At 45.5% G+C, this 21,029-nt stretch overlaps 1 protein-coding gene across 1 annotated transcript in view; it reads left to right on the top strand.

Annotated features, from left to right (window-relative positions):
• The window catches only part of MYBBP1A (MYB binding protein (P160) 1a), a gene marked incomplete at its 5' end in the record, with an annotated part of 56,058 nt that overhangs the window by 14,576 nt on the left and 20,453 nt on the right, over positions 1-21,029 (top strand). The window contains 4 exons of the mRNA XM_009866700.1: positions 529-663; positions 1,838-1,949; positions 4,122-4,253; positions 6,161-6,229. Coding sequence (XP_009865002.1) covers positions 529-663; positions 1,838-1,949; positions 4,122-4,253; positions 6,161-6,229 — 448 coding nt within the window. The remainder of the gene's footprint in view (positions 1-528; positions 664-1,837; positions 1,950-4,121; positions 4,254-6,160; positions 6,230-21,029) is intronic.

The raw sequence follows: 21,029 nt of genomic DNA, 5'->3' as shown, positions 1-21,029 counted from the left end.
TCTGACCTCCGAGTCAGGCCATGCAACAACTCTCTAAGCTCACTGAGTTGGCTGGAACGAACTCCCAACAAGTTATTACTGAAACAGGCAGAGTGCGTATTCTCTCTGTTCACTGCCAGCAGTGAGGCGCGATACAAGCGAGACACAGACATAATGCATGGTGTGTGTCATCACCTGTCCTCTGTGCACTGTTCCCTGACGTCCTCAGTGCCGCTCTAAAGCATTTTTAGTGCTGCTTTCTACCCCCCGTTTAGAAGAAGCAGTTCTGCAGTAACAGGGTTTGAGGCAGCCAGTCCCTTCTGTGGGAGCTCTGGGGGAAAGGTGACTCTGATGCCTAAAGAAGTGCTTGAAGTTAAAGAACAGTAAGTCTCCTCACCCGTTTTACCACAGCAGTGACTATCTCTTTTGCTGCCCACAGCTAATTTTTATGTATTGCCGTGAGCCCAGTGATAAGAGTTCCAAGCAATTTGTTTCCCAGAGCCCTTTCTGTAGGGAGCAGCTTTGGATTTGTTTTTAATGTTCTTTCAGGAATGCGTTGTGCCGAGCTAAGCAGTACTGCAAGAGAGTGGATGGCCTGCAAGAAGATTTGCACGCTTTTGTGGAGAGACTTGTAAAGAAAGCCTGCAAGCATACTGACTCTTCAGTGGCACTCTATTATTTCAGGTGGGTGTTAAAAAGGAGTGTCTTGGTGCTGTGGGCTGGCCTGTAAACAAGCAGAAAGTTGCACGTTAAAGCAGTTCAGAAGAGCAAGAGGCTCAATGAAGGGTAGGTGCCAGTGTGGTGCATGAGGACCAATCAGTCATCCTGAAAATCTGAAGCCTTTTCAAACAGATGGCCATTTTTTTGGTGTTCCTCTTCTGTGGGCTCAGTGCTACAGAAATGGGCTGGAACAGCTTTGCTGATAGTGGTGGAAAACATTTCCTTGAGGCTTCATCAGGGAGTAATAAATTGTGGGTGAGTCAGTGCAGGGATGGGTGTAATTTATAGTCAATCTGCTGTGATTGTTCTGTAAATACAGTGGTTAATGTCTCCATGATAGCAAAGTGAGGACAATAATGATTATGAGTCCTGGCTGTACGTACTAGTATTCACTCTTCAGCTGCTGAGTACAGGTGAATTAGGATAAGCCATATGTATGCGGTAGGAAACATGAGCAACTTGCTGTTTGCTGCTGTAAATGGGAATGCCGTTTACCAGTAGGTTCTCTTGTGACTTGTAGGTGATTGTCAGGAGGACTTTCATGCTCCATCTGCGATTTCTTAACACAACTGTGCGTGCAGTGGGTATCGGGTTCCATGGTGAACCCGGTGCCATCGGGCAGTGTTGGCTCTGCAGCGCAGCTGGCTGAGCTGTGTGCCCTGACAGCTTCCTGGCAGTGGCAGTCCTGAGGGGAGCCGTGCCCAGTTAATACAAAATTTCTTAAAAGCAGCAGACTGCATGCTCTCTTGGTTGATATGCCTGAGTTCCTGAGGCACGCAGCAGCCTGGGCTGAGAGGGCTGCACTGCAGCGCTGGCTGAGCTGTGCAGGCTCAGAACTCCTGGGCAACTGCACAAGTCCTCAAGCAGTACAAGTCAAAAACAGGAGCTTGAGGAAACCAGGCAATGTTTGACTGCAGTGACGCATAATGAAATGATGCAGCCTCCCAGGATTTTTTTTGTCTTTAGGCCTGGCAAGAGTGGGTTAGACTTGGAGAAGGGGCCCTCTTGGACTCTTTAACTGCCCTTGATACAGAATAAGTTGCCTGCATTGTTTCGCCTCTGCCCTCGGATGGCTTTGCATGGCACCATGACACTATGGTAACTGCTATGTTCTCCCCTTTTTCTTTTCTTTTTTTAGTGCCTCGTTATACCTGCTCAAAGTGTTGAAAGGAAGCACGTCCAATAAATCCTCAGCTCTTCCAACCCCTCAGCCAGAGAAACAGAACAACACCATCCCACAGGCTTGCCAGGTGAGACAGCAGGCTGCTCCTGAGGTAGTGTTTTTTACGAGCAAAGTTGCACTACCCCATTTCGCTGAGTGGGTCTTGCTTATTCAGTCTCTCTGTTCCTGCTGCCTGCAGATGCTTGTCTATGTGGTTTCTTTTCTGTAAAGCTGTCACATTCCTTGTGCAGTTCTGGCCCTGACCTTCCTGCCTTTGCAGTGCCTCCTTGCCCATAGCCACCAGGGGCTGCTGGTGTACAGGGGATCTCAGTTAATTGCCTAAGAGGCAAGGTGTTTATGCTGCTGTCCTGCCTCTTTTGCTATTTTTTGCATTAATTTGGCAGTCCCATGTGAGTTCTCTTTCGGGTGGATGCTCAAGAGCAGGGAGGCACGGGACAGTGGTGGATGAGAGTGAACTCCTGTCTGTCTGAGGTTTGAGCCGAATTATCTCAGGGTGATGAGAGTGTGGAGCAGGCCTGATTTGAGTGGTAGTTGTTAGCAGGGAGACTTTTCGTCTGGTTCTGCCATGAGCATCTGTTAGTCAAGGAGCCTTAGTGTCCAGTTCCCTTTTGCCTTCTGTCTCTGCTGAGTTTCACAGATCTGAATTTGGTGACCCTATACACTGGGCAGTCCAGTTACTTCCACTAGAAACCTTGCAAGTAGTCTTTCCCCAGCTAGCCCGATGCTTGCCTCTGAAACTCTCAAATTGTGTGCAGGAATTAGTGCCTTAGTCCTGTTGATATTTTGTGATGAAGGAAAATAAACAGGGCTGCCTTACGACAAGGGAGGGCCTGGAAATGAGAAACATGGAGATATTGTTAGCGACTGAAAAGATAGCCAGTGTTTCTAAGGCTTAATGAGAGACCAAGAGTGTTAATCCAAGCTCTTGCTCTCTGCTGGCCCTTTCTGGATAGAAAAACGGATCTGTGGGGAATATAAACAACGTACTTGACATTGAGGCTAGAGTGAGACATGCTTCACAGCATCCTTGTACTTCCCTATCCTTCACAGGGAAGGTTATTATTCCTACAGGGACAGAGCTGTGGTCTTGATCAGCCAAGGACACAGGCAGCAGCTGGTTTGAGGGGAGTGACACAGTTCAGTTTGTGTGATGCTGCTGGTGCTGACGTTGTGTCGATGCCAGGAAGGTTTTGCAGTGAGGAACAAGAGACAGAGGTGTGCTGTGTTTCCAGTTAGTAGTACTTGGTGACCATAATCTGGAGCTTTTCAGTAAGCAGCAAAGCAGAACTAGAGCAGTGGCCAGGTTTATGGAAAAACCTGTTACTACTGAAGATTTTTTTTTCACAGGAAACATCTACATGGGAGGAGGAACCCCATTTTTTCCCTGCAGATGTGTATGTGAAATAAGTGTTAAGGATAGACACCTGCCCAGGAAAAGGGGGTCATGTATTCCAAGATCGGTCTCCCCTGTTCCACTCTAGCCTGTGTTCAGCAGCAGGAGCATTGGGAGTTTGATGTGAACATGACTTTAACTTGCTATGGGGCCATGGAAAAGTTACTCGGGCAGAAGTTCGCAAAAGGTCCATCCTCTGTTGTGAAGACCACAGCTTTGACCTCCAAGGCTTTAGTATTTCTTTCTTCACAGGGAGCTGCGCTTCCCCAGTGATATGAGAGCAGTCAGGATTGTTGGGATGCGATGCTCCACACTTTGCTCTTTGTTCACCCTGGTGTTAGTTTAGATCCATGTAGCCTGTGCAGCTCTCAGCAGATTGCAGTGTGACTCACAGACAGGCATATTAGAACATTCCCCACAGATGGGCATATTAGAACGTTTACACAGTTCTGGGATTGCGGCATCCCTGATCAGAGCTAAGGCTTGTCCACTGTGTACCTGGAAATCCTGCACGTAGCTGCTAAGTGTGTGTAGGTCTACCCTGATATCTACAGATTCAGATAGCTCTGCAGCTGGGAACAACATGTGCTCAGTACAGCTGCTGTGGGATCGTCTTTGAGTGATCTGTGAACCCAGTGTGTGCTGGACGTGCCCACCACAAACCTAGAACTGTTTCTTCCTAGTTCCGTGTTGTATCTTGCAGGCCTGTATCATATAAACTGCCCAAGATTGTTGAGTTGTTGCAAAAAAATCGATGCACTCTGGTAGAAATTAGTTACTTCATTGCTAGTGATTTGTTCTGGTATTTCACTGGATTTTTTTTTCTGTTCTGCTTTTTCCCTATAGCTTTTGAGCACAGGTTGTTTGGATATGGAGAGGGTGACTGTAATATATCGGCAAGCACTGACACAATTCTTGACTAAACGGAACAGTGCCCTGACAAGCTCCATGTTCCATGATCTCTTCAGACGCTTCCCGGTAAGTGTTGCTGGCAGTGTGGTGTGTTACCTTCTGGTGGCTCCAAAGTACGGTTTTAATTCTGGGGAAAGTAGGGAGAGAAACGTCTCAGCTTTATTGCAGGCTTTTAAAACCACTGTAAGGTTTCCTAGGAACTACACTTGCTCAGACTCTTAATACTGCATTATTCTGGTAGCAACACTGCAGAAGACTGGGATCTCATTTGTGGTTTGAATGGGGATACTGGGTGGAGAATGTAGATGAACATAAAGCTGGTCTTTAAAGCATAGCCTAAGATTTTTTTTTTACCAGTATTCAAGACAATGTGGATGAGCAAGGTTTGCACAAAGGCAGAAGAGCTGAGCTTATTTAAACAGCTAATGTCGCTGCTGTCCAGCTCTGCTCTTACTGCATGCTTAGTTTATCAGTTTTCTTCTAAGAAGGCTGAAGAGTTCAACTGGAATCTAATCTGCAAGCCAGGTGTTCAGACAGTGTCAGTGTCTGAAGTGTTTATGCTATTTCCTGCAAACTTGACCTATGCCTGGAGCTGGTCTCTGCTATGAGGTCAGCCAGTTTTTAAGAAAGAGGCTTTGGGCCTGAGTGTCGTACAGGTCTTCAGGGATTTTTAGGTCAGAGTGAGGTAGAGACAGTTGCCAGAAGCCCTTTCTCAAGGACTTCAACCTTTTACAGTTGATGTCTGATGGGAGTGCAGAAGGAACACAGACTTGTGTCATGGGGGAAGATGCTTTCGGACTCTGAGGGAATCCATTCAGGAGAGAGTTCTTTTGCATACCAGGTTTCTTAGGACACCAGCCCACGATCCCCTCTACATAAGTTAGTGAAATAGGGGGAAGAGAAGGCTTGTGTGCTGCCTACATGGACAGCAACCCCGAGATCCTATCTGCAGGTTTCTAGAGCCTCTGGTTTCCATGTGACTGTTCCTTGCAGATATGTCTTTTAGAATCTTTAAGCTCATCCCTTTTATACAACAGAAGTAATGACTAGATGACCTCTAAAGGTCCCTTCCAACCCAACGCGTTCTGTGATTCTATGATTTACACATATACTGGTCTGCTTAAAGCTGGGCTTTGCCTGGCTGGAGCTGGGCTATCTCTTCTTTTAGTAGTCTTGTTACCCCCCAGAAGAAGCCGTTTCAGGTGATGTGGTTGGAAGAACCATCTGCACAGTACGGCAGTGAACTGTGTGACAAACTACTGTCCGTGCTTTGCTGGGGCCAGGCCTTCCAGTGCCTGACAGATGACATTAGAGAGATGCCAGTAAAGTATTTGCAATCCAGATGTTTTCTCTTTTCTTGTGTTAATTACTTACGCCCCTCATTTTGGAAGTATTTTGCCTGTAAATATAGAAATCGTCAGGTTAGGCCAGAACGGAGGTTCATCAAATGTTGCTGACAGTTTCTCCTCCTCTAGAAAGGTTGTTTTGATCAAGGGGGCAACTTGAAGATAACCTGTCTTCAGGGAGGCTTTCCTCCTGACACAGTTGTTTCTGGCCCCTCTAGCACATGGGTTCAGGTGTTTCTCAAAGCTCTGACATTCTCCAGTCTAACTCAGCATGTTCTCCTTGGCCTCTGGGACCGTTCCTCTGTGTGAACTGCCTATGTAAAGTGTCAGGCAGATGCAAACTTAACTCAGGAACCAGGCAGAACCCAGGAGATGAAATCTTTGCCTAATTTTTCCAATTTAAGAGTTCCGCTGCTCATTGCCTCGTGATCAGGATTTTAATCAGGGCTGGTGTGAGCAAAGCTGTTAATTTTCAAGTAAGCTGTTGCTGATCTCTGGGGATTTTTCTTTCTTGTGGCATTTTCTTCTCACTCAAAAGGCTATGTAAAATATAGACTATTTTGCTTGAAAAACAAGACTGTTTGTCAGTAAACCACTAATAAGAGACTGGGTCTTTCTCTGTTACAGATAATGTGTAAGCCATTAGCAGATACTCTTGTCAAGTCTATCCCAGTGGGAGCCAGGCCACATCAGCAGGTAAGAAGGAAAGCAAACAAGCAAAGCTGTATTAAACAGTCAGTCGGAGAAGTCACTTAGTCACGGCAGCTCAGATGATGCTTAATATGCTTATTGCTGCCTTTAGGGCTGCCCAATTTTGAGATATGGGCTTCCTGGGGGGAGAGTTTTCTCAGATACTGCCGTGCTGCTTCAGGTATGTGCCTGACATTGTGGAAGTAGCTTATATATTCACAGGTAGTGGAGTTTTCTTCAAAAACTGCCTGCAGCTTTCAGGGTTGAGGCCTGATTGCTGTAGGGCTTGCCTTCAGTCACGTATTCCTTGATTACTTTCTTGTTGGTAAGATGTTCCTCTGTATCAGTGCAGCTGGTTGTAATCCTTGCCTCCTCCTCCTGCTAGCTCGAGGTTAGCTCCCTGAGTCTGCTCTGCGCCTTGCCAGCTGTCCTGTGTTTTCTAGGGCATGTGCTTCTGTGTGTGTGGTTAGAAACCACCTGTACTATAGATCTGATTTTTGATGGTTGATTGCATGTGCCTGGCTTAACACAAAATTAGTGGAGCCTTATCAATAAAACATTGCAGGGTGAGTGCACGGCTCGCTGTTGCATGAGAAGGGCGTGAGCCTGGCTGGATTTTCACTGGAGCAGGCGCTGCGGTGGGGTTGCCTCTCATGCAGTTAATAACCAAAACCCCTTTAGGCCAGTAGCACTGGGTCTCAAACTTTCCCAATCCCTAGCATCTGTCCCCTGCAGAAATGCATCCTAGATTGATCTTTCTGCTTCATAAATAGTGCTTTTTTGGTTTCTGATCATTGGGAAGAGTGTGAAAGGCTAGGTAGGTGTTTACAGTAGGGCTGCTTTACATTGTCAGTGTAAATTGCGTTTCAGGCTCTTTTACCCAACAGGAATGGCTCTTATTTAAAGAAGAACAAAAGAAGAGAGTGAATTACGCTATTAGTAATTTCAGTGGATAGAAATAAGGATGTGTTACCCAAATAACAGACAAATAAATTGTAAGGTGCATGCTTGATCCTATCCCCCAGACACCAGAACAGCCTCCTAAGCAGACAGAGTCATTATGTGGGTATCTTTGCTTCCCCACAGGGAATAGCATTGTCCTTCTTTCAGGGCTTCCACTGTTATCTGCTCAAGCTTTGTTTCCTGGGCGTGTTTATCTGTGGGTGGGAGGGGTAGGGGAGGGTGTGCAGTGTGCTGTGTGTGGGAGACTGGGTAGAGAATGTGGATACGCTGCTGTTTAAACAAAGGCAACATGGAGAGTGAGCTGTGCAAAGCCTGTGGAGTCTGGAGTGGCAGCTTAATGTTTTTTGCACACTGCTTCATCTTCAGGAATTCTGGCTTCCCCTCGTCAGACGTCCAGTTTGGCAGGTTTTCAGTTGGATTTTCCCACTGCTTTGCAATGGAAGTGTGCTTTGGTGGTGTCTTAGGGTGTAGGGTAGGGGGCAAGCTAGGTGGGTGTGTGTGGCGAAGTGATGACCTGTCATAGGTAAAGCAGGGGATAACTTCTAGAGTCTCCACAGCTCCTGGCAGTCTCTGGGGAAGTGAGGTGGAGGGGCTCAGCTACCAAAAGGGCTGTCCTAACTCAGAGTCCCCTAGACACCAAAGATCTCCTGGTACTCTGACTTTGGCCAATCTAAATAGCCAAGAAATAAGTGGAGCAGTCTCCCATTTTCAGCTCCTGAACTTGTAATCGTTAAACTAGCTTAGTGCCAGAGACATGAGGCTTAATTCCCCTTCTAACTCTCCTGTTATTAACACTGATCGTCCTGGATACGCCTGCTGCCTCTGTATGAACAGCTAATCCCACTGTGATTTTGGCTGCTTGGCTCTGTGCATCCCTTTGGCAGAGAGTCTTCGGGCCGGGCTGGGCGGGGAGAGCCGTGCTCTGCTCGGGGAGCTGGAGCCTTGCGGGTCTCTCGTGTTGCCCTGGTACTGAACCCCGTGGCTCTGGGGGAGGCCCTTCCCAAGGGTGTAGGAGAAGTGGATGCACCTTCAAGTCGGGCTTTTTCAGCAACAGAAGTGGTTCGTGAGGAGGCTGTAAGGAGGGGTGTTCTGTCCTCCTCACTCCAAGTACCTGGGAGTTTGTGAGAGCACGTGGAGGCAGCGTCTCTCCTCTTAGACAGACTGGTCCTTGACGTTTTAAGGCAAGAACTTGTGGCCACTGGTGTACATGTCCAGCTGTTACTTCAGGGGTCTGTGCTCTGGCTGAGGCCTCTAACGCAAAGTCATGTTTGATCACAACCACTGGACTAGCCTGGCTGAAGCGGTGTACATGTCCAGCTGTTACTTCAGGGGTCTCTGCTCTGGCTGAGGCCTCTAACACGAAGTCATGTTTCATCACAACCACTGGACTAGCCTGGCTGAAGCAATCTGCAGCACGTTTCCCTGGGTGCTCAGGAAGCCACGCAGTGTGTGGTGAGGTCTGGACCTGCCTGGGCTCTTGTCAAGAAGCAGCAAGCCCAAACTGTGAAGTGTTGTTCCTCTGCCTTCTGTGATAGACTGTTGTGGGTCTGTCAGACTCCATCCTTGGGCACTTGTAACTTAGAATCCTCTAGGAGATCAATGCAGGAGCTGTTCCAACGCTCCTGAGCTGGCATTGGCTTGGGGAGGAGCGATCTGGCCTCTCCAGCCCCAGCCATTTGTCCTGACCCTGGGGACCTCGATGTCTGGCTGGTGCCCAGGTGTTCGTGCAGTTGCAAAATGGCCATGAGGCTGAAAACCTACCTTCCCCTTGCACACATACTTCTTATTTTCCCCCTCTTTTGCTCTGTTAATTTTAAGTTTGATCAATTCACTGTTCTTGTTCAGGGGCAGGAGAGGCTGGGTGAAAGCCGGTATTTATTTTATCAAACGACAGTGTTTGTCAACATGAAATTATGGCTTCTGTGAAGTGGGTATGAGAACACTGGAAAGCAAAGTTTGTGTGGATTGTTGGTTGTAGCTGATGGCTCAAGCCAACTGGGTCTTGCATTGCTGCAGCCTTTCTGTGCATCCTGCCTTCTTCAGCTGCTCACCTCTAAAGCCCAGAGAACATCGAACCCTCAGCATCAGCAGCCCCTATAACATTCTGTGATTCTGTGATCGTGTCTGTAGAGACAGGTGTTGGCAGCTATCGTGTGGGTGTTAACGCACCTTTCTGGGGAGTGCATTTCTTTGGCCTGTGTGATTGCTGTAGAGAAGGGTCTTTCGGGGGTACCCAAAGGCAGGTGTATCTTGATGCAAAGCTTAGCAGAAAAAAAGGAAGCTTTAGAGCAAACACTTTAGATAATATAATTGACTTCAAGTCAGCCCTTTTTTCCCTTATACTCTTCCTACAAGCTTAAGGAACAGTAAGGGTCTTTCGGGGGTACCCAAAGGCAGGTGTATCTTGATGCAAAGCTTAGCAGAAAAAAAGGAAGCTTTAGAGCAAACACTTTAGATAATATAATTGACTTCAAGTCAGCCCTTTTTTCCCCTTACACTCTTCCTAAGGGACAGTAAGGTTGTTCACGTCCACATTGAAGTGATTTTGTGAGCTGAAACGAACACCACTTCGGAGGGTGAGAGCTCTTCAGGGAGTTTTAAACCTGGCTCACAGTTGTTGGGTTGGAAGGTTTGTCTAGCAGTAAGCTCAACCTGTATAACAAGTTTTAAACTGGAAAGGTGAATTTGCAGTGGTCTTACTGTGATTGAACTCGAAACTGAAGCTTGTACATGTGGCCAAGTTCTGTTCCTCTGATGTTACTCCTGGAGTGCAGATGCCTGCAGGAGACAGTAACACAGCAGTTTCCCTGGAAAAGGAAAGAGTAGAGAGAGTGGTGACATTTGTGACTGGGACAAAAAAGGACAAGGGATGCTTGACCAGGTTGTCATCCCACCCTGAACTCAAGTAGTACCTGTATAAACCTGTACATCAGAAAGATCTAAGATCTGTGTGACAGTGGATCTGCAAAACCACCTTGTTTCAGATAGTTCATGCGTTTGAGCTGGACTTTTCCCCTTTTGTGAGACCACACTGGCTGCAAGACACTGTGAATCGTGTTCTGCCACTGCGGCTCTGACAGCTGGTGCTCTGAGTGCTCAGTGTTACCTGTTGGCTGGCCTATTTTTCAAACTCTGTATTTCTTGAAGCATGGCGCTGAAGACGACTACTGTCCCAAAGGTGCCTGTGTGCAAGTTAAAACGCTTCAGGCTTTTAAAAAATGAACACACTAACGTTTGGATGTTCTTCATTTATTGAACTGAGAAATCTGATGGGGTTTGCTGTGGTTTGTTGTTTGTTTTTTCACTACAGTAGCAGTCAGGATCTTTTTCCTAAACTCTTGTTGATTCTTGCTTTCCCATATATATAAATTAAATCAACATAGACCTTAAAGCTGCACTGTCTTTTCAGTCCATGCCTCATTCCTGTCGCATTCTTGCACTGTTGCCTACTTGTGAAAGAAGTGAAGAGAAACTATGTGAAAGCACTACTCTGTAAGAAGATGTTTGGTGTGTGAGAAGTGCTACAAGTTGAAGTAAAAAGGAGAGAAGGCAGTAAAGAATGATTTTTTTTGGTGTAGTATGATCCAGCATCCTCAAGTTCTGAGGGCTGAGGTCCTGAAAATCAGCCACACTAATGATGGCCTTTAACTTGCGATAACGGCCAGCAGAAATCTCTTCAGCGGTAGGAAAACAGGACCAGTGCACGTGTCACAATCTTTTTGTACGTACAGTTGGAGTTGACAGCCTTCTCTTACTGACAAAGTGCTTCCACCTGAGTGAAGCGTAGCTAACGTTTCTAGAATCTAATTTGTACGTGCATACCTGCACACATACCTGCTCGCCGAGTAGCTTAGGTACAAGTGACAGCTGGGGCTATAGTCTTGAGTGATAAGACTCATCTGGGAAAATGGCAACGCATCACAAATGGAGCTTGCCTTGTACCTTTGAGTTGACCTAGCGCTAATGGATTGTGTTAAGCTTCTGGCACAGATGATCCCGTTGGCAGTGCAAAGCCTTGGAATTAGCCAAGCAGAATGTGTGTGGTGCTCACAGGTGGGGGAAGCTTGTGCTGTTTTGTTGACTAAGGATGTTGGTGTCAGTCTGATGTCTTCCACAAGCACTGACCACATTCTCTCTATTTAGGAAAAAAAAAAAAGTGTGTGAGCTTGGTCTCACTTCCTCGTTTCATAAAGCAATTTGATATTACTATTGCTATTGTTTTCCAGGAGACCTTGACCTTCAAATTACTTCCTCGTGCCTTGTTGCTTTTTCAATATGCACAAAAGGCTTGTTCTTTTGGCTTGTGCTGATGGAGCTTAAACCAGGGATCGAGATGTGTTTAATTTAATGATTGTTGCATGACTCAGCTACATACCAGAACCCTCCTGAGCCTTAGGTGAAGAATGTCTTCCTCATTTATTTTTAGCAGCATCAGTATGATGAGCACAGCTACAGTAACATCTAGTTCTGTGATTGCACAGTCTTGGGCCGTCCCTCTGATGCTGTTAGAGCACGAACCCCTCGCTGGCGTGTTGCTAATTGTGGTGAGGTTCTTCCTACAGTGCCCCCCCCTCCCCACACACTTCTACATGCCGGGAGTGCCAGAGGACGGGAGGAGTCTGTGAACGGATGCTTCTGCCCTAAAAATTTACTCTGTTAGTCCGAGGATCACTTGAAGAAGGAAAATAAGCGGCTGGTTGCACTGCGGTACCCAGGCTTACTGCTGATGCAGGCTTCTGCAGGCAAGCGCGTATTCCACGTGCCAGCTCTGGAAACAGGCTGAAGCACAGCCTCTCCGGAAGCCTAGACTGGAACTTCTCCCCAAGAAATCCAGCTGTTGGGCCAGTGGTATCGGAATCAGTTTGGAAAGGTAGACTAGTAAATGAAACATCCACTGCTACTAGGAGTAAGATGTTATCCCCACCTCGCTTGTATTGGCAGACACTTAGACCACTTCTAGTCTGTAGCTTTTTCCTAGGGTTAAGCAACTAATTTGATACCTGACCCTTGTTCTTTTCCTTTGGGAAGGGCACCAGAAGTGTACGTTTCACCATAATTGCTAATAGCCTTTGCAATTATTTTTGCACTGTGATGACACACATTCTTGTCTTCTTATTTACATTTAAAGCTGTATTGATTGAAGATGTTGCAGTAGCTGGGAGCATTACGATGCTATATTTCTCCTTCAAGTGAGTTTATTTTCTATGATTTGGCTAGAACTCTGCAAAGCTGATGTAAGCGCGGAGCTGTCATGAAACTAATAAAAGTCATTTTACTTAGTGCAGAGATGAGAATGGGCACTGAGACAGAGTTCAAAATGTCATCTTATGTCATATAGATTCATTAATATTTCAAAGTGTGTTTTTATAAAGCTGTCTGTGACAAGGAACCCTTTAAGATCTATCTAATAGAGAATGTATTTTAGGTAAGTTGCTAATTAATCTTGGTACTTTGGCAGTCTTCCCAAAGGGATCAAACATATATAGACATAATTTTACAGAACTGAAGCGATTCTGTGCCAGAGCTGCCATCACCAGAAGAGTAAAATGTGATCCCAAAGGCCTGCCAAAAAGGTCTTGGCTGGTTGACAGTTATCTTTCTGAACAGTTTATGTCCTGTGTAAATAAGTTAAAAAGTAATTAAACTTTAATAGAGCAAGAACAGTAAAACCACTGCAGAGCGTCAGAAGGCAGCACCCCTCTGTGCGTATGTGTGGGAGTATTCCTCCTCGTGCTCCGAGAGATGAATGGAGCGCTACATTAACGCCCCGTGCCGTGCCTGCCTTCTCACAGATAGCTTCCAGCAGGTGGTATAGGCAGGACTCAATACGGAATATTTTGCGTAAGCAGTTACTAATAATGCAGCGAAATAAAGCTCCCCAGATAAGTACTGGCACCAGTTCTACCTCCTTCACCTCAGAAATGAGAACCCGGCTGCTGGTGCCTGCTGAGCCATAGGCTGTGACCGAAATGTGCCGTTCCTCCAGAGGACTCTCATCGCCTTGGCAGAGGTGCGACACGCCAGCAGAGGTGGGACATGCCATGCCTGTGTCCTCTGTAGAAGGGGAGGGCTGGTCCAGGGTGCAGCTGAGGTGAGCAGACCATCAGGACAGTGTGACGGTGGCTGGTGCACGTATTCTTCTTCCTTTTTGCCTTCCTCTGTTCACTGTGCACCCTCTCTTTGATGAAGAGGGATCGTTCACAGCTGGAAAATGGATGTCAAACTGACATGCTTTGGCTCCAGTCAGTGTCCTGCTCTTGTTGCTGTTTTTGTTTTGTGGAAGGAGATGGTCAAGGAGATCCCGTGTTTTGCAAAGCTGAGCTGTGGGTGGACTCTTGCACATTTTTGATCACGAGCCAGCAAACCCCCGTGACACGTGCTGGCTCTAGGTATGTAAACTGTCCCTCTGAAGTAGAAGGGGAAGCAGTTGAATGCGTAAGTGCTTTGCTGGGTCAGGGCCAGAGTGCCCTACATTTTTGTGTAGAGATTTTTAATTCATAGACCTTTAGGAGGGTTGTGGATGTGGATTGTTGCATCCCAACCTCTCATTTTTGACAGCATCTCTCGCACTGGGAAAGCTCAAAGAAGCTGTCTTGCTTTGGCGAGTTGGAGGATGTTGACAGCACCTATAAATAGTCTCTGATGTTCTTTGGAAAGGTGTCGGATGCCATAGCAAAACGTAGCGCACACTGACAAACTGCTTTGTAAGTCATGTTTCTGTCTCCCTGTCCTCTCACTTCTGTGAAATAGTTGAAAATGTAGAAAGATCTGTTTAAATTTTTCAGGTCCTCCTGACTTCCTTTAAACTGACTGCTTGAAATTCTGTGGCTTGAGTTTTAACTTGTATTTGCACTGAGAACTTTGCGTGCTCGTGGTGTATTTCAGTTGAACGCGGGACCCCGTCACTGCAGGGTCTGTTTGGAACATCATGCACACTGATAGCTCTTCAGGTTTATTTGTTTCTTCTGTCATATCATTTCTCGGTGCCTTTTAATGGCTCTTATGTCTTTTGCAAAACGTGTCTAGCAGATAGATGCCAGCATTGCCCCAGTATGAATCCATAACGATACCAGGCATTAACTAACTGGCACGGAGAAGCTGCCCTGCTAGCAGTCCCCGGCTTTATATTCCATCGTACTCAGTGCGGTACAAACAGAACATGAAAAAGCTCCTACTTCCCTCTTTATTTGGATTCTGGAGTATTCTGCTCACCACTGTTCAACTGATTGTGCTGAGGATCATGTAGCAAGTCCTCAGTAGTGGAGGAAGCATTCTAGTCTGTTGCTGGGAAGAAATAAGAAAATTAGAAGGTCAAATACATGTTAGTTGTTACTGTAGACGGAACTGCTGGCAAGAGCTGTCCAAGGATTCGACCGATAAGTAGCACAAACGGCCCGGATGGGCTTGCTGAGTTAGATACAGACCATATTGCACTGATTTTCCAAGACTAAGTAATTTCTTAGTCTGCTAAATTAAACTTGCCATCTGACACATGGGGAGTTGATAGTTTTTAAAAAGAGAGTGAACCACCCAAGTGTGTTCTGCTCAGCCTGACGAACACAGCCGCTTCGACAATTTGATGATTTGTGCGGAGCAAATGGGAAAAGCTTGCTTGGAGGCAAGGTCATTGCTGCGTATTTAATAATAGCGTAAAAAAGCAGGAGGGGAAGAAACGTCTGTGGTTGTGATGGAATTGGTGACTATCTCAGTTATATGAGCTTGAATGTAACTATTACAAAAACATCAGGATAGAATCCTGTTTTGCTGAAGTTCTGGATAATGATTTCTACTGTATTTATGGGGGGCTATTGAGTCTTGATTTACTGTCGAGTGTTGGGAAGGTGTTTCGTTGGCAAACGAAAAAAGATTAGGACTTCTGCAACGTAAAATGAAATTTCAACCTGGGCTGTGTTCACCGACAAGGACATTCTTAAGAGTTTGTGTGGAAAGTGTTAGGTCCCTTTTTGCTGTTTGTGGAGGAGAGAGGAATGGGGTTTTGTCGCTTCTGTTTCTGCTTTCCTTTGGCACATGTTAAAATGCCACTTTGCAGAAGTTAAAGCACCAGAGTGGTGTCTGGATTTCTCTGCAGGATTTCTCACTGACCTCCTAGCAGAATAGGTTCTCAAGCCACGTCCCTCTCCCCGAGGGCAGTGTGTGATCTGTCGTGTCATGGTGCTCCTCTCAGTGGATTCTGCAAAATGAAAAGGTCTGCTGGCGAGCGTCCCAATCGATAAATCTACAAAGTTCAATCGGTGCAGTTTCCAACTTTTTTTTTTCTTTTTGCATAGCAGTGCTGTTTATTTCAATGTTCCAAGCTAATAATTTTACTGATGTGTGAATACTTTTTTTTTAATACTGCTTGAAAGCTAAACTTCCACAGTTGACGTTTGAGTGAATTGGAATTCTAATTTCTCATTATCTGCTGATAAATGTTCTCAGAAGATGAAAACCTTTGTCCTCGCAACATCAAGACAGCTCCAGCGAATTGGGGACAGCAGCTAAAAGGCACACAGTGCCTAGGCAACATGGGGCTTTTTTTGAATGTGTGCAGCTCTTAAATCTCCTAAATTATTAAATTTGACTGTAGCAAAGGCTCTTTAAATAGGCTGCATTATGCGGTAGCTGCTTTCTGAATAGCCTGAAGAAAATCCTGTTGCCTGTCTCTCCTGAACTGAGGAAAACTGGCTTTGTTGTGCAGAGGAGACATCTGGCTTAGAAAGCATTGGGAGGAGCAGCCAGGTGAGGGAACTGGAGGGGACTGGTTTGGTTTGATCTTACTACCGTGTGCAAGAAACTGGAGGTGTTGGTGGAGCTTCTTGATGTTTTGATAATGCAACATGTATGCATGTAATAAAAATGGACAGAATGCAAGCTTTGGGGATAGATTGGTTTTGTTTGTTTGTTTTCAAGAGGGGAGCCAGGGTCCAGACAAAGGATAGTGCCCCAGATGACTTTTCAAGAGGTTTCTTGGTATTTGGTAATGTTTTTAAGCCTCAACTACTGGGACATTCTGTGAGAATCTTTGCTTTGATTTCTTTAAGAAAAGAGCATTTCTTGCTCTGGTGTGTAGAATGAGGAGCTTGTGAAAGCAAAGTGGAAATGCTCCAAAATGACCAGGGAGATATTAAGAAATCAAATTGTCTTAAATTATTTTAAGTTGTGAATTTGTCCTTAACTGGGAAAGAAGTGTGTTTAGGAGTGGAGAGGGAGATGGGCAGGGGTTTTGTGTTGGTTTTTTTTTAATGTGGGAAGGGAGAGGCACAGAATCAGTTGCCATTCTTTTCTCCTCTGGTCTCAGCATGCCCTGTGGTACTGAAACTCCCCACCAGTATCTCAGTCCTGTACTTGGGCGTTGCAGAAAGAGGAAGAAAACATCAGTGCTCGTGGGCTCTAATCTGTGTTCTCTTACTGATGTATCTTGTATTCTCATAGCTCACTTGATTATGGCATCTTTTTATTTTTCAAGAGTTTAGGATAATGAGATATTGACTTTTTTTTTTTTTTTGGAGGGAAACATTAAGACCGATTGGCCTTTCTGCTACGGTAAGTGGTTACCCCAGGGAGAAATGAATCTTAGTGTTCACCAAAGCATCAGACCTATGTATGGATTGTTCTGGGTGATTGCTGTGTCCTGAGGCTCTGTCCGTTGGCCTCTGGTGGCAGAAGAGCACGGGGTGAATAATGCCTTCCCCAGCCCTGAGTGCTCACTGGCTGTGTCTTTGTTGCAGGCAAATGGAAAATCCAAAGGTAGCATCGAACACCATCAGCCAGGCCTGGCCCGGCAGTGCAGTGTATTATATGTCGATTGTTTTGAGCGCCCAACTGTCCTGCAGACCCTTCATCTCCGGCAGAAAGCCTGCCAGCAGAGCCCAGGATTTAGCGTGCAGATAACCTCTGAAAAATTGCAGCGTCACTTCTTCCCCCTGTGTGTACTGACTCATCTCCGCTGCCTTTAAAATCTAGCAACATCTTCTTTCTGTCACCAGCTCTTGTTAGACTGTGCTGACTATAGGAGGGAGCTTTGACTGTTATTATTTTTTTTAATTATTGTTTTTTTCCCCAGTCCTTTCCCAGCTGCCAGGAGAACAGAGCTGGAGGGAGCAGTGGGATGTGCACCCACCTGCACTGGATGTAAATGTCCTGTTGCAGCGAGCAGGCTCTCACAAACGGGCTCCTCTGGTTAGACACGTGCAAGGTGAGGCTTTTGCTCTGGCAACAACACCCTCCAGAGCACTGTTTGTGAAGGAGCCGAGCACGGAAAAAATTCACTCCTCAGCAGCGGTGGAGAGAATGTGATTAGCAGGGTCCCTGATTAAACAAATTACTGATGTTTTAGGGCATGAAGAAACCTATATATAAGTGTGTCCTGGTCTGCAGTCCGCTCCGGTGTCTGGACTGCTCGCCCTGGGTTTTCTACTGGCTCAAATACAGTTAGAAAAGCTGTACTGGTGTGACTCTGCCAGTGAAAGTAATGGCTATTTTTACCTGTAGGACTAAGGCTGGCATAACCTGTCTTGGTGCAGCTGCATTTTGTGAAGGTGCTTTCCATGGGGTGTAGCTTGTTCCACTTTTTCTGCCAGATTGAGCGGTGCTGGTTTAAGTGCTTGTGTCTTGCAATAGCTGTTTTCGCGTCGTGGAGGAGGAGGAGGAGGACGTGCCAGTGTAGCTAATGTGATAGAACTTTCTGTAGTATAGACAGGTACTCAGTAGCAGCAGAACGAAGTTAACAGCCCGTCTGATCGATGCGACAGCTGCTCTTCAGAGCCTTGGGAGTAGTGGTAGAGTTGTATAGATTTCTTAACTAATCATTGCTGCTGCTTAAAGCAGGACGTCTGAGCCACGGCTGAAGAGGTTTATGAAGGATAATAAAAACAAAGAGGAGAGAGTCAACCAGGTGAGGTGGAAGGATGGAGATTTCTTCAGTCACTTTTATCCCAGTTGCTGTCTTCCAGGGAGCTTTGTTCTTTTTCAGTAAGTGAGGAAGTAAAACCTCCAATCCCAAAGCAGAGCTTCCAAAGCGGGCACCAAGGGCTGAGTGTAGCACCGCATTTTAGCAAGAGATTTCCACAATCTCCGAGTCGTTGGTGTTGACCTTCTCTCATGGAGGTGAGAGACCCGATTTGCCTGCTGCCTTGCAGGTGTTGAGCAGGTGATTGCTTTTCCGTTTTTTTCTGTTGTTGGGATAGTGATTGGGAAATTGGCCCACGCTAGGAATTACTGGGGTTATATGTTCCAACAGCTTAAGAGGACACGCAAACCCTTCAGTTTGCAAGTTATGATTTAGCTTGTTTAGAAACTAGATAGAGAGAGAGGGATGATGGCCATTTTAGAGGTTTAGAAATAATGTAAAAACCCCACAAACCCAACAGAATTCACTGGTAATATTTTGCACTCAAGAAGGCCTAAACGGATCAACTACGTGATAATGACCAGATGAGCAAAAATGTGTCCTGTGTGACAATTTTATTTTTTTTTTCAATGTGCTTATATGCAAGCTGTTGCAAGTTGTTTACAGGTTCCTGGATGGAAAGCATCCTGCTCTATCTGTGGAAATGTGCTTTTTCTCCCAGGAAGGAAGAACAGAGCCAATCTACTTCCCATGAAATTAGATTGCAGTGCAGGTTGGCTTATTGTAAAACACTGAAAAAGGCAGAGCTTGATGATCTAGGATGCTGGATGGGAGTACACCGAGTAAGATTGCTTTTCTTGTCTAAGGTTGTAAAATGTGATTTAGGTGTCACTTTTAAACGCTTTACATGTTGTAATTAACTAGACTTGCATCCCGTCCATTTGTTGTTGGAACTTAATTTAAGCTGCAAAATGTCATTTGTTTTGATCACTTTTTGGCAAGGAGACTTTTGTTCTGGGCTTGTAAATCTCCTTTTTGTTTTGTTTTTTTTTTTTATTGGCAAGGCCAAACTGAAGAGAGGGTTAGGAGGAAACTCCTCTCTGGCCTGGAGAATGGTGTTTGGTGCCCAGGGAAGGTGTGGGAGCAGGGGGTCATGGCTGATGGGTCGGGGTTTCTGGTCAGTGCTTACTTGTGCTGCATTATTGTGCCTTGTCTCTTCCTGGAGGCAGGAGGGCAAACTTGCAGACTTGGAAAAAGTGGTAGGAACACTTCTGTGCTGTCCAAATTGTATCCTGCTCACGTTCTGCACTGTTCTCTCACAGACAACAGTATTGGACCTTGTCAAGGCTGGCCAAGGGAAGGTCTTGAAGGAGCCGATTGATTAGTCTGAAGACAGTGGATTATAGCAGGAAATATTGAATTTGGCTTCTGAGGCAGATGATGATGATGCAGAAAAGATTTTCGTGTTATCATGGCATGGGCAGTTCTGCATAACCGAAGATGCCGGCCGTGTAGTCCTAACAGTCCGACTTCCTCCAGAAGGCACTAGTGCTTTCCACTCTGAAACCTTTTGGATAGATGCTAAATGAGAATCTTGGCTCTGCTGCTTGTGTGTGCCTTGTTTCAGCAGCGGTGAGGAAGCTAAAAATTAATGTTTGTTCTCAAAAATACAGATTTTTTAAGCCACAGCCAGGGCTTTGCCTTATCTTCCCTTCCTCTTGAATTTGAAATGCATATGGCACACGTGTATGTGCACGCGCCGTGTGTGAAATACTGCAGCCACAGCTTGGGGGTTGAGGACGATCAATTTGGCAAACGTTTCTTAATCACCTTTGGCTTTCGCTTTTTGTATCTAAAGCCTTCAAATAAGTTTTATGTGTTTAAGTAACTAATTGGCATTTGATACATGTTGAGTGTTTTGTTAAGGATCTTGAGGCATAATTTTTTATATCTAAAGCCTTCAAATAAGTTTTATGTGTTTTAAGTAACTAATTGGCATTTGATACTTGTTGAGTGCTTTGTTAAGGATCTTGAGGCATAATTTTTTAGTTGTCCTTAATGCCAAAAGAAGTTTTTTTCCCCCCTCTTCTTTCCCCGCAACCGAATTTGCGGCTTGGACCTGTTGAGGTTTACAAGCTCTATGAAACTCCAGAGTTTTAAGTTAGTTGCAAGTTCTGAGTCCTGCTCAATGTTGTCATGGACAGTTCTCAGCTAAGATTGTCTTGCCCACAGCGTTGCTCAGTGTTTTATAATTCTGATTCTAATGTGTCAGAGAGGGTTAGGAAACTTGCGTATACACAGCATGTGTTGAACTGCCGTTGCTTCTGAACAGCCTGCTGTGAATTCGCTGCTTGGAACAGGGAGCACCCTTATCGTGGGCCTTGTTCTCCTCTGCTTCTCATAATTTGTCCTTTGGAATAAGCTTCTAGGCTGTTGCTAACTTAGACTTGACCTGCCAAACAGTTATCAAATGGACTTGTAGCTTGTAGGCACAGAAATGCTCAAATGCATGAAACAAGTGTGGTAGAGAAATGAAAAGCAAGCCCTGAAAGTCAAGACTTGCTCTGTTGGAGCCTTTTTCTCCATCCCACACCCAGCGCAAATGTAAAAACAGAGTAGTTTAGCTGTGGGAGCAGGAACGGGGATAGGCCGGCACTTGCTTCATGGATTTGCGTGCTGTTTGTTTTCTTTTTTACAAAAGCTTTGACAGTAATTGGAAGAGACTTTTGCTGTGGTGCCCTGGATATCCTGCCCTCTAGTAATGGCAGATAATTCTATAACCAATAGTCCTGTAAGCTGGAGCTTGCTGTGGTTTGGGTTCTTTTGGTGTTTTATTATTTTTTTTAAAAAAAAACCATGTAACAAATTGCAGGTAGCTGAGGAATTTATTTCCCAGCTTGACTATTTCTTAAAATTCAAAAAAAGCTTATTTAGAATATCCCGTATGCTTGACATGTGTTCTTTTACCCCAGCTTTCCTGGCAGCATTTGTCAC

The sequence above is a fragment of the Apaloderma vittatum genome, unplaced genomic scaffold, assembly GCF_000703405.1.
Source record: "Apaloderma vittatum isolate BGI_N311 unplaced genomic scaffold, ASM70340v1 scaffold13323, whole genome shotgun sequence".
Taxonomy (NCBI): Eukaryota; Metazoa; Chordata; class Aves; order Trogoniformes; family Trogonidae; genus Apaloderma; species Apaloderma vittatum.
The sequence above is the reverse complement of the archived record's forward strand: the minus strand, read 5'-3'. Positions and strand labels throughout refer to the sequence as shown.